The 15,799-nt window shown below is 40.4% G+C and overlaps 1 protein-coding gene across 14 annotated transcripts in view; it reads left to right on the top strand.

Moving 5' to 3' along the window:
* Positions 1-15,799, top strand: part of ppfibp2b (PPFIA binding protein 2b) — a 268,409-nt gene that overhangs the window by 214,635 nt on the left and 37,975 nt on the right. For 13 of the 14 annotated variants that reach the window (XM_072592539.1, XM_072592533.1, XM_072592536.1 and 10 more), the window contains 6 exons: positions 3,056-3,088; positions 7,049-7,110; positions 7,735-7,807; positions 9,400-9,506; positions 9,815-9,879; positions 14,973-15,033. In XM_072592539.1, coding sequence (XP_072448640.1) covers positions 3,056-3,088; positions 7,049-7,110; positions 7,735-7,807; positions 9,400-9,506; positions 9,815-9,879; positions 14,973-15,033 — 401 coding nt within the window. The remainder of the gene's footprint in view (positions 1-3,055; positions 3,089-7,048; positions 7,111-7,734; positions 7,808-9,399; positions 9,507-9,814; positions 9,880-14,972; positions 15,034-15,799) is intronic. The other variant, XM_072592535.1, reaches the window with a different exon arrangement.

Here is a 15,799-nt window from a genome sequence, read left to right as displayed (position 1 = left end):
TTTCTCCCCTAGTTAAGGAAACTGAAATAGTCTCAGGATGTGGGGTCAGCCATTTTAAGACTGACATAGGGAGAAATTTCTTCACTGTGTTATGGATGTTTGGAATTCTCTACCCCAGTACATTACGGCTGCTTGGTGCTGAGTATATTCAGGACTGAGATAAATAGTTTTTTGAATGCTAAAGGAACTAAAGAATGTGGAAATAATATCGGAAAATGATTTGAGGTAAAGATCTATCATAATATTGTTGAACATTTGGAGGTGATGTGTAGCCAATTTGTGCTCCTTCAAGTTCAAACACAATCGGACAGACTGTATAAAAAGGATGCATTTCAACGTTGGTTGTTGATATTCAATTGAGGGAACATTTTCTTAGGGTGACTGTGTTGCATCTGACCCATGAGAGTTTGATGCTAATGCTGAATAGGTGAAATGAGAACTGTTTCACGTTGAAATCCATTGTCACCTGAGTGCTATTATCTGCAATTTGAGATAAAATTTCAAGTAAACAATCTTTAAATCCAATATTGAAATTAAGGTAAAGTTAACTGGATCAAATTGATGGCAAAACAAGATGTAGGAATGGTTGTTCTTCTACAAACATAGTCAGAGTCATAGAGCTGTACAGTACGGAAACAGGCCCTTCAGTCCAAATCGTCCATGCCAACTAGATATCCTAAATTAATCTACTCCCATTTGCCAGCACATGCTTTTTAAATGTTGCAATTGTACCAGCCTCCTCCACTTCCTCTGACAGTTCATTCCACACACACACACACCACCCTCTGCATGAAAAGGTTGCCCCTTAGGGCCCTTTTATGTCTTTCCCCTCTCACTTTAAACCTATGCCCTCTCGTTCTGGACTCCCCCACCCCAGCAAAAAGATTGTGTCTCTTTACCCTATCCATGCCCCTCATGATTTTATATAGACAATAGACAATAGACAATAGATGCAGGAGTAGGCCATTCTGCCCTTCGAGCCTGCACCGCCATTCAATATGATCATGGCTGATCATTCCTAATTAGTATCCTGTTCCAGCCTTATCTCCATACCCCTTGACTCCACTATCTTTAAGAGCTCTATCCAATTCTTTCTTAAAAGAATCCAGAGACTGGGCCTCCACTGCCCTCTGGGGCAGAGCATTCCACACAGCCACCACTCTCTGTGTGAAGTAGTTTCTCCTCATTCTATAAACCTCTAGAAGGTTACCCCGCAGGCTCCAATGCTCCAGGGGAAACAGCCCCAGCCGATTCAGCCTCTCCTTAATTCTCTTGACCAACATCTGCCCAACCTACTCTATAAAAAGCTGGCCTTTCATCGGTTACTTATTGTGGGATCCTGTTGTGCATTAGTTCACCTCCATCACAACAATCGTGCACTTTTGAAGGTACTCATTAGTTATGAAAAACTTTGGAATGTTGAAGAATTGCAATGAAGCCCCAAGTCAATGCAAAAGTTATTCTCATTTTAACATCAGAATAACTTGCTGCTTTGGGTACATCCAAACTGTTTGCTTATTCTTGATCTGCTACAGTCCAGCAAAACCTTAAAGGAATTGTGTCATTGAGTTTTAAGAATTATAGCCATGTTTTTAGTTATGTTTTCAGGGTTTCCTGCAGCTCTTTGGAGTTCGGCCAGCCTGGTTATTTTGCTTTCCGAAAGTAACATTGTGACAATTTAGAATGATTTAAATTACCAAGGATGTAGGAACTGGAGACTGTTCAACTCCTTGATTATACTTCACCATTTCATTAGATCAGGACTGATCTTTACTTTAACTCTTGAACCTATCAGTCTCGGGTGTTAAAATGTTTAATTGAGTCCCTATCTCCAACAGCATTTGGAAGGGAATGTGTTCCAGACTTCTATCACTTTTGTTTTGTTTGAAGGCTTGTCTGACATTATCGCTGGAGGGCCTAGTTGTAAATTTAAGACCTCTTTGTTTTGAACTCCCCAGCACAAAGAAATGATTTCTCACAGAAACCTTCAAATCCGTGCAATCATCTTAATTCTCCTCTAGTCTTCTCTGGAGGATATATGAGCTGGGTCTATGTAACCTGTCTTTGTCAGTTTAAATCTTTAACCCCAGCATCATTCTGTTGAGCCTGCAGTGCATCTGAAGATTATATACATCCTTCATGATGTGCAGCACCCAGAAATGAGCACACTGACTAGCGGTTTATTTTTGAAACTGGCATAACTGTGGCACCTCCTTTAGTATATTACTTCAGTTCCTTTGAGATGTCAACTAAATCCACTCCATTTTTAGTTGTAGTTTGTACCACTCCACTAGCTTTTAATAATTTCTAACATGGTGATCCGCATAACATGTTGTTGGTCAAGGTTTTAAAACTTCTCCATCTACGCACTGATACTGTTTGTGACATTTCACTATATTAAAGGTGCCATGTAAATGCAGGATGCAGTTTTAAAATGGGGTAACTTTGGGAAATTTAAACTAAGTTAGGCTTTCAAATACATCCCCTTGCATCAGCACAAAATTTCTTTGAATTGTTGTTAATTTACTTTGACAGCCCAATATGCTGTTCCCCTCCCATTGTGCCTGTGCCAAGTTAGCTCATGGCTAGTCTGCATCTCAACTCCATATCCCATGATGTTTTTATCTGACACAATTTATTTTATCAGCTACTGACAGGTAAGGATGGATTAGGACCTGCAGGTAGGATGCGCACTTAAAACTGTCAGTGCAAACTTTACATTGTTTTGGAACTTTTGTTATTGACCGTATTAGTTCTGACTTTGTGAATTCTGTTATTGTGTGGCATAATGATAAAACAAATGAAGCAATTCCTTTTAAGGTATTTTAGGGTGATTCTGGGACCAGAGGCTCCCATTAAGGAGTGGGTGGGCTGGGAAGTACCTGTTGGGCAGGCTGTAGATCGTCCCCATGCGGGCCAGCTGTTTCTCTAGTGAGAGTATATGGTCGCGGAATCACCCGGTTAATTTTCCCTGTTTGTGGTTTCAACTTCTAATCTTTGCTTTTTGCTCACTCTGATCTTCTCCTCCTTACACTATTCACCTGTGGCATCATAGAGGACATGTATAGGAGAAGGCTCAAGGAAAAACGTAAGCTTTCACCTCTTTGTGTGTGGGGTGGGGTCGATTGGAGCGATTGGGTGATGTGTTTGGATGGATGGGTAGGTGAATGAGTGGGGACTGGGGGATGTGAAGGTATTGTGCTGTGGGGATGGGGAAGGGGTGGGGTGTTGTGGGGAGGGAATTTATGGTTTGGGGTTTTGGATGTAAAGGTGAGCTGAAAAGAGTTTATTATGGGAAGGGAAGATTGGGGTTAGGGTGTTGGGTAGGGAGCTTAGAGGTAGTGTTAAAGAGGTGCGGAGTTGGGAATGGAGCGATGTTAATGGACCAGGCAGTTGAGGATGGACAGCAGAAGTTAAAGTGGAACTGGGTGGTGATGTGGGATGAAGAGGTTGGGGAAGGTTGTTGTGGGATGGGGAAGTGTTTGTACTTAAAGTGGGGAATGTATGTGAAATTTATTGTCAATGTTATCAATGTGAAACTGTTTTGCTCTTTACATGTAGACATTCTTCAAGCAAAATATCAAGGGCACATCCCTTAAACCCATGCAAAAGGCAGAACATGGTTTATTCTGTAGTAGTGTAGGGATAATGTCAGAGAGGGGTTTAAAAATGGCCGCTCCAAAAATGATCAGGAAGCTTTTGGATTATCGTGAGACCCTAAATGATCCATCAATGCCCCTTTAGGGAAGATAGCAGCCATCCTTACCCAGTCTGGGATTATATGGGACTCCAGTCCCACAACAACTAGGTTGACTCTTAACCGCTGCCTTCTTCAGAAATAGTCCAGCAAGAAACAGTTGTATCAAACCTGCCATGTCTTCACCACCTTTTCAGGGCATATTGGGATATAGAGTTAAGGAGAATGAAATAGGTGGAGGAGTACTTATCAGCAGAGTGAAAGGCAGAGACTATTTCCCTTTGGAAAACATCAGGCTGAGTTCAAGTCCCAGAGTCAAAAAGCCAAATTTATCTACTGTCACCTTGTAAATTATTTGCCTGAAATGTTCGTTCTGAAGTTTCACACAGGCATTAGACATTATTCTCAATATAAAACTGTTAAGGGAAGGAGTGTGAAAAACTGGAAGATAAGGAAAAAATCCCATGTTAGGATGAATAGGAAAATAAGATCAAAATAAGAGCAATGCAAATCCACCATATATTTAAATTTCCAAATTATTTCCTTTGTTCTTTTAAAGAAAAACCCAAGATGCTATCAATTAATTTAACTCCTTTGCATTTACACATTGCTTTGCCAGAAACGGTGCCTGCTTTTAACATTGTACATACTTGGTGGCTGCAAGTAATCCATTGATTAAGGAAATTTAATAGTGCAATCTATAAAAGGATAAATTAAATCACAATCCCGATAGGAACAGAAGTCCTGCTAATCTTGAATACCTAAAACAGTGCTGAGTTTAATTCTTCACTTTTTCTGCTATCTAACTCCAGTTTGGGAGAAGAAATTTCCAAGATGAGCTGTACACGTACAAAGGATGTAAAGAGTCGTGAGTTATTTTTCACAACTCACCAAGTTGCAATAGTCTGAAGTACAACCGAATTCAAAGATTTTTTTTTTCAAATGAACAGCCCAAATCTCAAGTCACGTTGTTTCCAGTAATCTGCCTGTATATTTACTGGCCAATTTCCATAGATACTGCTGTCACTCCCATTCTAACCTCCTAGGCTTTACGTCCAAACCCATCCAAAACCCCACTTTCCACCACCACCCCCACCAAACATTTGACTGTGTCCATGCTGACTCTTTTGACTCTTAAGGGGAGGTGGTGATCCAGTGGTATTAGCACGGGACTGTTAATCTAGCAACCCAGGTAATGTTCTGGGGACCTAGGTTTCAGTCCTACCATGGCAGACGGTATTTTAATTAGAATTTTAAAAAGTCTGGAATGAAGAGTTTAATGGTGACTATGAAACCATTGTTGACTGTCAGGCAAAACCCATTTAGTTCAGTAATGGCCTTTTTCAGGAAGGAAATCTGCTGTCCACACTTGGTCTGGCCTGCATGTGACTCCACATGCACAGCATTGTGGTTGACTTTTTAACCACCATTAGGGATGGGTAATAAATGTTGCCTAGCAACAACACCCTCATGTCGTGAATAAATAAAGGAAAAAATAAATCCATTCCTAATCCTGATCTCCATTCTCTTTCCATTACCCATCAATCTGTCTCCAGTCTTTTTCAAATTTCTCGAGTGCAGCAATAGTTTCTGTCTCAATAACATTCTTTTATGAAGGATTCCGTACTCCCCCAGCCATTTAGGTAAAACTTCTTTTTTACTCACCCAAAATGTTCCACACTGACCGATCACTTTAAGCTCATGGCTTCATGTTGCTGACTGCTAAGTCATTAGACCTAGCCCTATCAGTGCAGTTTGCATTATTTGCTTTCCAAATCTTCTCAAAACTCGCTTCCCAAATAAAGCAAATAGAATGCTTTCCATAGATTACTGCTGGAGCTATGTGCAATGCTGGTTAGGCCATAGTTGGAATTTTGTGCACAGTTTTTTGGTTGCCCCAATACAGGAAGAACATAATTGCTCTGGACAGAGTTCAGAGGAGATTTAGAATAATGCTGCATGGTTTGAAAATTGCAGCAATGTGGAAAGACTGGATAGGCGAGGGTTGTTTTTTCTTGAAAGTAAGGAGGTTCAAAGGTGACTTAATTAAGGTGCACAAAATCATGAGGGGTTCAGATAAGGGAGTCAAATTTCCCCTGGGGGAGCAGGCACAGATTCACGGTGATAGATAGAAGGATTAGAGTCAACATAAAGAAAACCTTCCTCATCCAGAAGGTGGTGGATATCTGGACTTTGCTACCAAGTTTACTGGTTGAGGAAGGGACCCTCAACCTGTTTAAATATACTTGGACCTGCATCTGAAGTACTGTAACCTGCAAGGCTACATACCAGAAAAGGTGGCTAAATATATTTTGGTTGATGCAGATATGATTGACAGAATGGCCTCTTTCCATGGGCTAACTTGTTTTTAATGGTTTAATCTTCTTGGCCTCCTCTCATTCTTTAGAAAGGCCCTTGGTGTCTCAAGTCTCTCCTCACAGCTATAGTTTCCCAACTCTGGCATCATTTTGGTGAATTTAAGCTGCACATGCTCAGCAACTTAAATATCCTTGCCATAACTGAATTCACAAAACTTAACTGTGGCACAACAATTTCCTTGATGAGGAATGGGTTCTGCGAATGTTGAGGGCTAGCCATATTCCATGAGGGCATGGGGGAAACAATTCAAAATCAAATTGTAACTGAGGACTTTATCCTCACTGCCCAAGCCAAGTTGCAAGATAGCCTATCCCTTGTCAAACCTAAGTGGGGAACTGGGAAAAATTTGTTGCACGCCCATAGTGCTGACTTCAACTGGTGAAAGTCTACTGGAACATAATCATTGCTGAGTTATCCAGAAAGATGACGTTCCATCATGCCAATTGAGTTAAATCAGTAAAGAACTATATATTTAAAGGCTGCTATTTGCATCCAGTAGAATCAGTTTGATTTGCTCATTTGAAGTGAATCCATTGGCTGTATATAGTTTATTGGACATCGTTTATTGAGATAAGCTGGCATCTTGCATTTTTGTGCTTTTTTTCATTTTTTTTGGTTTCTACACTCTCATTAGTTTAATCCATTATCAAGCCTGCACAGCGCTCAAAAACTGAGGCTTGAATGCTCCAATGAGGACTTTGCCCACCCCACACTATGCAATGACTGGCTCTAACTCGTGTGTAAGGCTAGGTATCTTCACGCCAATTAAATGCAGCTTTGTTGAGTGTTTCATTAACTGAAGTTAGAGATCGTGTTTCCATTCCACGATTTAAGTATTCTTGCAAATTCAAATAATTAGTTTAAGTTTTCTGTGGCGAAAGTGATTTTTTTCTGTGGGTTTCAAGGAGTCCGAACGTATGATTGGAAGGTGTGCAAGCCAACAAACTGATCATTTCATTGAATTTGTTGTAGACCAAGAAGTGCAAAGACTAAAGATCGGATTGGATTCTTTGCTGGCCTCAAATGAAGAAAAGGTAAAGAATAATGTCCATAGACATTCTCCCTATTCCTCATCGTTTTTTCACTTTCTCTCTCCTGCCCACACCACAATGTGCAAAAAGGTAATTCATGATTTCAGGCCAAGATGCATTTTTAAGACTCTGCCTTCTCATGCAATTATGGTTCGGTGGTTAGGATTCTTGTCTCTGAGTCAAAAAGTTGTGGCTTCAAGCTCCACTCCTGAAACCTAAGCACATAAGCCAGACCGACATTCCCAAATGCAGAACTGAAAGACTAATGGGGTGGCTGGGGGTGCCGTTGTATAAGATGTTGAATCAAAGACCTGTTTGCCCCCTCAACAAAAACAAATCTATACTACTTCAAAGAAGAGCAAAAGGAGTTCTGATTAACATTTACTTTTAACCTAGCAGTATTTTAAAAACAGACTTGTGGTCTTTAATTACTATTTGTGAGTGCAAGCTCAAAGAAAATTGGCCGCTGTGTCCCACATTATATCAGTGACTACAATTCAAAAGTATTCCCTTGGCTGTTTAAATGATTTGAGCTCTCATGGTATTGAGGAAAGCATTTTAAAAATGTATGCCTTCCTTTTGTTGTGGAGTTCTCCAATTTTCAAAGGTGGTTTTATCCAACGACAGGACCATCGAATAGAAGAGTTGAGTCGTCTATTAACCCAGTGTAAAATGATGAAGCAGATGATGATGGCTCAAGGTAAGAAAAGTGATCAAGTTTCTATCTCATTATGGTCCAGATGAATCATATTTATTTCTGTCCTTTATTCCAACTACTTGGGCCAGTAGTTGTATGGATAGCTTCTGAAGCTGTTATCCAAGGTGGGAAAGACCAGTGAGGTAATAGGTAGAACTTGTTGGACTGTGTTAGAACAGGGGTGATGGCAGATAAATGGAGCAGATATACCAGCATTAGATTCCAAGCATCAGAAAGGCTGTACAAAGGTACGTTGGTGGCAAGAAGGTTCTGACCAGGAATCACATCAACCAGCAGCAGCATGTCAATTAATTACCTTCATGAGAGCAATTCACCCCTGAGACCATCGGAATTTAATGGTTGCTGAAGAACTAAGTGAGCCTCCCAGGCCTCCCTAAGCTGCCCACCAAACCATTCCCAGGTCTGCTTCAACATTTGGGTCTCTTAGATTCATGGCCAGCCAGTTTCCCCATCGAGGTACCCAATATCAGTAAGCTTGAAGGGGGTGCTGAATGGCTCATTCCTCCTACAATTCCTCGACCAATCACAGTCAATCTGCTTGGTTTACATTGAAACAAAACTTGGCAATTAACTGTCAATCATCATCTAATTGGTCCATTCTCCATTGGCACTGCTTCTATCAATCAGAGTCTACTTGCCAACCACTCATTTCTTCACATGCAATATAAAATATTATTTCCCCCTTATATTTTATTTTCCCTGATGAGTGTATGTTAAACTTTTGACTGTGTCTTTTCTTAGCAGCACTCTTGTTCTGCACTGACAAACAGGTATAGAACATTACAACGGAGTACAGGTCCTTCAACCCTTGATGGTTTCACAGATCAGTGAAGCCCATCTAACCTACACTATTCCGTTATCATCCACATGTTTATCCAATGACCATTTAAATTCCCATAAAGTTGGCGAGTCTACTACTATTACTTAAATATTCCTGTACTCCAAATGTTATAATAGGGAGTATGGTCAATACTTTTGAGGTTTTCCACTGGAATATTATAAATTTATCAATGGGTCCTATTATGAACTCGCCAGGTAAAGACAAAGGGTCCTAAATGAGTGTGTCACTATTTGCATCCAAGATAATTAATAGATGGGCCTCCGGAATGTGTCAGTATTGATGGGGAAGTCCCCAAGAAGAAACTGAGCATGAAGTTGTTGGGTTATCATAGAAATCCAACTGGTTCACCCATGTCCTTTAGTGATGGAATCCTGTTGTTTTGAACCAGTTCACACCAATGTGGTTGATTTTTAACGGCCCATCAAAGTGGTCTAGGAAGCTCCAGCGAAATCCTTATGTGGAGTGGAATTGTGAGAGTACCATAACCTCATCAGTGGCAGAAGTTCAAGAAGACAGTTTGTCCACACTATCTGAATGGGCAGTTATGGATGGGTAATAAATGCCAGTCTTACATGATGGTCATTTCACGAGACTTCAGAAAGAACAAGGTGCAATCCTGCAATGAGCAAAGTGAGGTAGTCTCATTTAAAAATAATTACAGAGACAGTGAAATTGACCATTTTGTTAACTGAAGAAATATTCAGCAAAATTGTCGAATAACATTTTATTTCAGGGTCTTCTGAAAGAATACTAACAGGGAGCAGTGAAGAAGAGTTAAGTGGCTGTTCAATGAATGCTACTCCCACCAAGGTGGCTCACTCAGAAGTCATGAGACCAGAGGTAACAATTATAACATTGCCTTTTAAAGAATACCTACATTTCAACTTAAGTGTATAAATTTTAAAACTATTCTTTTTATTGTTCAATAAAGTCAAAAAGTCTGGTGCTGGGAAAGCACAGCAGGTCAGGCAGCATCTGATGATCTTAGGCTGAGGCATTTATTCTCTTGCTCCTCGGATGCTGCCTGACCTGCTGCGCTTTTCCAGCTCACACCTTTCGACTCTGATCTCCAGCATCTACAGTCCTTCCTTTCTCCCATGTGTTCAATAAAGCCAACCATTCGAAATTTCTCTCCTGTTTCAATACAGGTCTCCCGCAATATCTCCTCATCTCCAGTGGGACCTCCCTTGACACCAGTCGAGTTTGAAATGAGGTATGAAAATTCAGCTGTGAATTTGATGTTGAGGAGAGATCATGAAAAGGGAAGAGTGGATGGGTATTTGCAGGAAGACTGATAAGACCATAAGATAAGACCATAAGACATAGGAGTGGAAGTAAGGCCATTCAGCCCATCGAGTCCACTCCGCCATTCAATCATGGCTGATGCGCTTTCCCATAAACTGGGAAAGAGGAAATTCTTGTAATAGTGGGATTAACTTTGTATTTTTTTTTAATTCATTTGTGGGACATGAACATTGCTGGCTGGGCTAGCATTTATTGTCTGTTCCTTGAGAAGGTGGTGGTGAGGAATTCCAGGATTTTGATCCAGTGACAGCAAAGGAACAGCAATATATTTCCAAGGCAGGTGAATGGCTTGGAGGCAAAACTTGCAGGTGGTGGTGTCCACATGTACCTGCTGCCTCTTGTGCTTCTAGATGGAAGTGGTGATGGATTTGAAAGGTGCTGTCTAAAGATCTTGACATTTCTGTAGTGCATCTTGTGGATGGTTGACAATGGTATTACTGAGCATCAGTGGTGGAGTGTCTGACTTTATGAAGTGCGAGTCAAGCAGATAGCTTTGTCAAATGTTTTTAGTGTTGGATCTGCATTCACCAGGCAAAGGGAGAGTATTCCATCACACTGCTAAGCTGTGACTTGCAAATAGTGGACAGGCTTTGGGAGTCAGGAGGTGAATTACTTGCTACAGTATTCCGAGCCTCTGACCTGCATTTGTAGCCACTATTTATATGTGGACACCACTTCAGTTTCTGGTCAGTTGCAAACCCTACGATATTGGGTAATGCCATCGAATGTCGAAAGACAGTGATTAGATTTTCTTTGTTGAAGATGATCATTATCTATTTCAGTGGTGTGAAGTTTACTTGCCACCTGTCAGCCTAAGCCTAGATGCTGTCCTAATTTTGCTGCATTTGAACATCAGTCTACAATTAAGCAAGCTGAACAAAACAGTTTTTCTCCCAAATAGCCAGTTACGACATTACACCACATGATCAGATTCTTGAAATGACATTCCAATATACACATGCACAAGCGCACAACTACAATGAACACGTGTGCAATAGTACACGCAAACGCCAATCAGTATGACTTTCCGGAGAATGTCAATTCTTGTGTGGCTGTTGTTACAACTCAGTCGTATTTTTCTCATTGGTTTCTCTGGCTGTTTCTTTCCCTTCAGAAAATAGTTAGTGGTGGCTGTTCCATCTCTCATTCAAAAATGATAGTTCTTTTCTGTTTTTATGTAGTATGTTTTGATAAACTGGTTTACCACCTCGCTTAGAATCAGTGGCTCTGGTTTTAGAAGTCTTTTTTTTCACCTTCTTCCTTTGTAATGACTCAAATTATCAATTTGTTCACAGTTCCTTGCTGAGCTATTTCATTAGTCAGAACCTTTCCTAATTCTTTGGTGACAAAAAAAAAATGACAAAAAAAATCAGACTGAGGGGTTTCACAGCTCTGTACAATCTCTTCACCAACTATTACCACCAAGTTCTTAAGTAATTTTGTGATTTCTGCTAGGTTTTTTTTCCCCCCCACTTATTGATGAGGCTTTCATGCAGAGATTTTGAATGTGGAAAATTACTTCAACATCTTAAGTCTCCTTAATGTTAAGGAAGTATTTTCAGTATTAATCATTCTTTCCCTTCCACTAACAGACAATTTACAGTCCAGTAATATTCATCGATCCTTTCATGAGAAATTATGCATTCAAAGATCCATTTTCACCTCCTTTTAATATCTGTGCTCTAGAGACTTCTGTGATTCCAATGTTCAGATTTTGGATTGGTGACCGTAGCACTTGCTCAGTTTATTCAGGTTGTGTTCCAGAAAATACTTTTTTTTTCCCCGCATGCAATAGTTCAATTTGTTACTTGAAAGAAAATCCACATCATCCTTTGTTTCCAATAGAAATGACTTTGGGCTTCAGTACTTCACATTACAGGATGATCATTTCTTTCTGTTCACCAGTAGTGTCATCCCAGGATTTCATAAAGACTACTTGCCTTTCTTTCACTTTAAAGGAAGCTGTGCCCTGTTGGTATACTGAATCACAGGTACATTGCAATCTGAAACAGGAAGATATAGGACAGATTTACAGTTCATCAATAGAACCCACCAGCGTTACTACTTGCATATCACTGGGATGAAACACCACACTTCCTTTTGTATGAAAACATCAGGTTTAGTAAGGTCACACCATAGAGTGGTGGTGCTACCTTCTTCAGCTTCCTTGTTCTGAAGCATTTGTTTGAAACGTACCACTTGGGCATTAAACGTCAATGAAGTGCTGATTTGTTGAACTCTGATGTTACAACTTATTTTCCACTGTCCTGTGGTTTAGCTTTGCGAATAAGCAGCTTAACGATGGATCCTTTTACTCACTTTCATATTTGGCACTTGGCTGAATTAGAGTGGATCATTTATCCATGTACTGCTGTATCCAATCTGCTGATGTCACAATGCAGCATGACAGTATCATCCTCTTGAACTTTTTTGTCCTTAAGCTTTTGCTTGAAGGTCATAGGCAGCTGTCAGGTGAGCTTATGATTGTGTGCTAGCAATGTCACAGGTTTCGTAGTCATTTTTGATCAAATCGAGCAGAATAGGTGTAAGGCTTGTTAAAGCTCCACCCTGGCTCAATTCATACTTCCAATCTGGTTTGATTCCTGCCTTGACCCCTGATCTAATTCCATAAGGCACTGATCTAGCTTTGCAACATTCACTACCTTTTAGATTAGATTAGATTAGATTACTTACAGTGTGGAAACAGGCCCTTCGGCCCAACCAGTCCACACCGCCCCGTCGAAGCGCAACCCACCCATACCCCTACATCTACCCCTACCTAACATTACGGGCAATTTAGCATGGCCAATTCACCTGACCTGCACATCTTTGGACTGTGGGAGGAAACCGGAGCACCCGGAGGAAACCCACGCAGACACGGGGAGAACGTGCAAACCCCACACAGCCTGAGGTGGGAATTGAACCCGGGTCTCTGGTGCTGTGAGGCAGCAGTGCTAACCACTGTGCCACCGTGCCGCCCCATTTTAAAGATGCCACTTTGTATATGCTCTTTTATTACAATTTTTGAGGGTTACTGCGTTATGTGAATCAGCTGCTTCTGATACACACTTTCAGGTCTCAATGAAACTGTTTCTTCAGTGTCCACCTCCGTTCTTGCTGATTTGCCATTTAATGGAGGGGTGACCTAGTATCCGTAGGTGTCACCAGCAATGACTAGCCTGTTTAATAACAATTCCTCTTTATACTAGAAGTCTCTGCTTTTCTTTTTGTACCATATAGGTTTTCTTCCTGCTTTTTGGTTTCTGCACTTTCACTGTCATTTGTGTTTCTTCCTCAAACACCAGGAACATTCAATGTGTTCTTTTTGGCCAGTTTCTGCATACAACATCTTTATAACAGCAATTTGCTGCTGAGTAACGTCTTTTTGTTTTCCACACCAGTGGTAGTTTTCAGTCAGCTTTGCTGTTTGTGTCTCAGCTCCTATTTTGTGAGTGCTCATGCTCAAGCCTAGCTGTGTTGAGCTTCCTTCGTCATTAATTCCACTGAGATTGCTCTTTTCAGTCCAAGTTTCTTCGAGTCCAGGTTCCTCTTCATCTGTAATCTCTTTGGGATGTTTTCATATTTTAAAACTGTCAGTCTCTGGTTGCTTCAGTTAAGATTTCCAAACTCTCAGTATGCTGCTACCATCTTTTAAAATTGCTCTGAACTGGGAGATAGATTCACATCATACTGGTTGAGTTTGTGGAATCTAAATCTTTCAGCAATTACCGATTTAGTTTTGGTGAAAAATTATGCTGTAGGGTTCCTACTATTTCTTAATAAATTTTTGAACTCGATTTCTCTGCACCAGACAGAGGATAAGATCTCTCCCATAATACACAGGAATGACTGCTTCAATTTTGTTAGCTTAATCAAAACAATTAAATCTCTACATATAGGACTTCCAGCTGTCTGTATTTTCATAATATGGTTCCACAGTGCCAATGTTTCCTTCCATTTTTATATGGAAAGAGTCAATGTAACATGGTATACCCTCAAAGTTTTAGTGCTACCACGTTCCAATTAAAACAAACTATTTGTGAGGGTGTTTCTATACTCCTGGCTCAACATTTCCCTCCATGTAGGGTATTCATGCCTGCTCCTTCAGGTGGAGCTTCTCTTAAATTATTTTTGTTATTCACACAGACTGTACCTATCTTTTCCTCTTTTTCAAAGTGCCTCCTGAGATCTGTATTGAGGGCCACAATTTTTAATGAGGTAGGGGATTTATTAAGGTGTTTACTCTAAAATGCAGCAAGCTAAGCTAAACCGTTCCCCTCCAAAATGGCTGAGATTGTCACATGATTGTATTATTAAAGTGACAGTCCAATACACACACTTAAATACACAACAGGAAAGTCATTGAAGCATCTGAAGGTACTTTGATTGATCAACCAAATGCTGTTGCTGGCAATCAAAATCATCTTGATCAGAGGGAGACTTTAGCAAATGTCTTAAAGGAGGAGTCAGACATGCAAAGGATTAAGAGAGGAGTTTCAATGCTTGTGATCCACAAAGCTCTTCCATCTGGAAGGACGAGGGCAGCAGATACCTGGAAATACCTCCATGTACAGATTCTCCTCCAACCCACTCCTCATCCTGACATGGAAATATATTACCATTACTTCAACATCTCTGGGTCAGACAAGACAGACACCATTGTGAGACTACCTACTGCAAATGGACTTTAGCAGTTCCGTAAGGCAGATCACCACCTCACCTCAAGGGAAACTAGTTCCAGGCGTTAAATGTTGGCCCAGTCAGTGATACACCCATCACATGAATGAATAAAATAAATAATTCTGAGCAGCTGAGATTATCACATTTTCTATTTTGCGTTCAGATTTCTAGCATCTTGCAACAATTTGTTTTTATCAGGCTTACTTTGCTCTTTATCCAGATCTGTGAAGGGTTTTCATTTGGACTCTTGCAGTATGTAGAGTCCTAGATCAATTTATTTGTACTTCCTGCACATTTGTGTTTCTTTTTTAAATCCCACAGGATACAACCACGACAGACCTCAGCCAGCTTAGATGAGCTGAACAGTGGGCAAACTGAGAAGGTTAGAGCATTGGCTATTCACACTAATGGACTGTTATAGGTTTGCAAAATAGTCTTGAGTTCAGCTCTGTCTTCCCTGTCAAAGCATCTTCCGGGATGCTTAAACGTAAAAGGTGCATCTTAAGTAATGGTGATGAGAACACAAGACCTGGAATAAAAAGGTGACATTTTAAAGCAGTATCTAAAGAACTCAGACAAGGTCATTAGAGCATTGAGAGCAAACATGGCTTCAGTTTATGCTTCAACTGATTTGATTTATCCCTCAATACTGCACTGGGAGCCTCGGTATAGATTTTTGTGGTCAGATCTCGGGAATCTCTGTATCCACAATAAAATGTTTAGATGATGCATACTTAGTCTAAAAATTAGGGCAAGGCTGTTCATGAATGCTCTTTCACAAACACCGGTTGCTGCTAAATCAGTTGTTTATTTTAAGTCCAAGACAAATTATTTCTATTAAGCAAAGGTATCAAGGGACATAGACCAGAGGCAAGTGTTGGAGTTTGGCCACAGATCATCCATGATTTCATTTGAATGGCAGAAGAGGCTTGAGGAAATGAATAGCTTACTCCTGTTCCTATGTTCCTATAATCTTGAAATAAGAGCTGGAGCATCCTGGAGTAAAATCAGGAAACAGTCTGCCATGAAAAGTGGTGAGAGATCCAAAACTCATTTCTCCAAAAGAACTTGATGATATTGCATTTCCCTTGGCTGTGATTCTTTGGAATCTGTGTTGGTACACCATCCATTTACTCAAATATTGCTCA

The sequence above is a fragment of the Chiloscyllium punctatum genome, chromosome 22 (assembly GCF_047496795.1).
Source record: "Chiloscyllium punctatum isolate Juve2018m chromosome 22, sChiPun1.3, whole genome shotgun sequence".
Classification (NCBI taxonomy): domain Eukaryota; kingdom Metazoa; phylum Chordata; class Chondrichthyes; order Orectolobiformes; family Hemiscylliidae; genus Chiloscyllium; species Chiloscyllium punctatum.
Note: the sequence above shows the minus strand (reverse complement) of the source record. Positions and strands in the feature narration are given on the sequence as shown.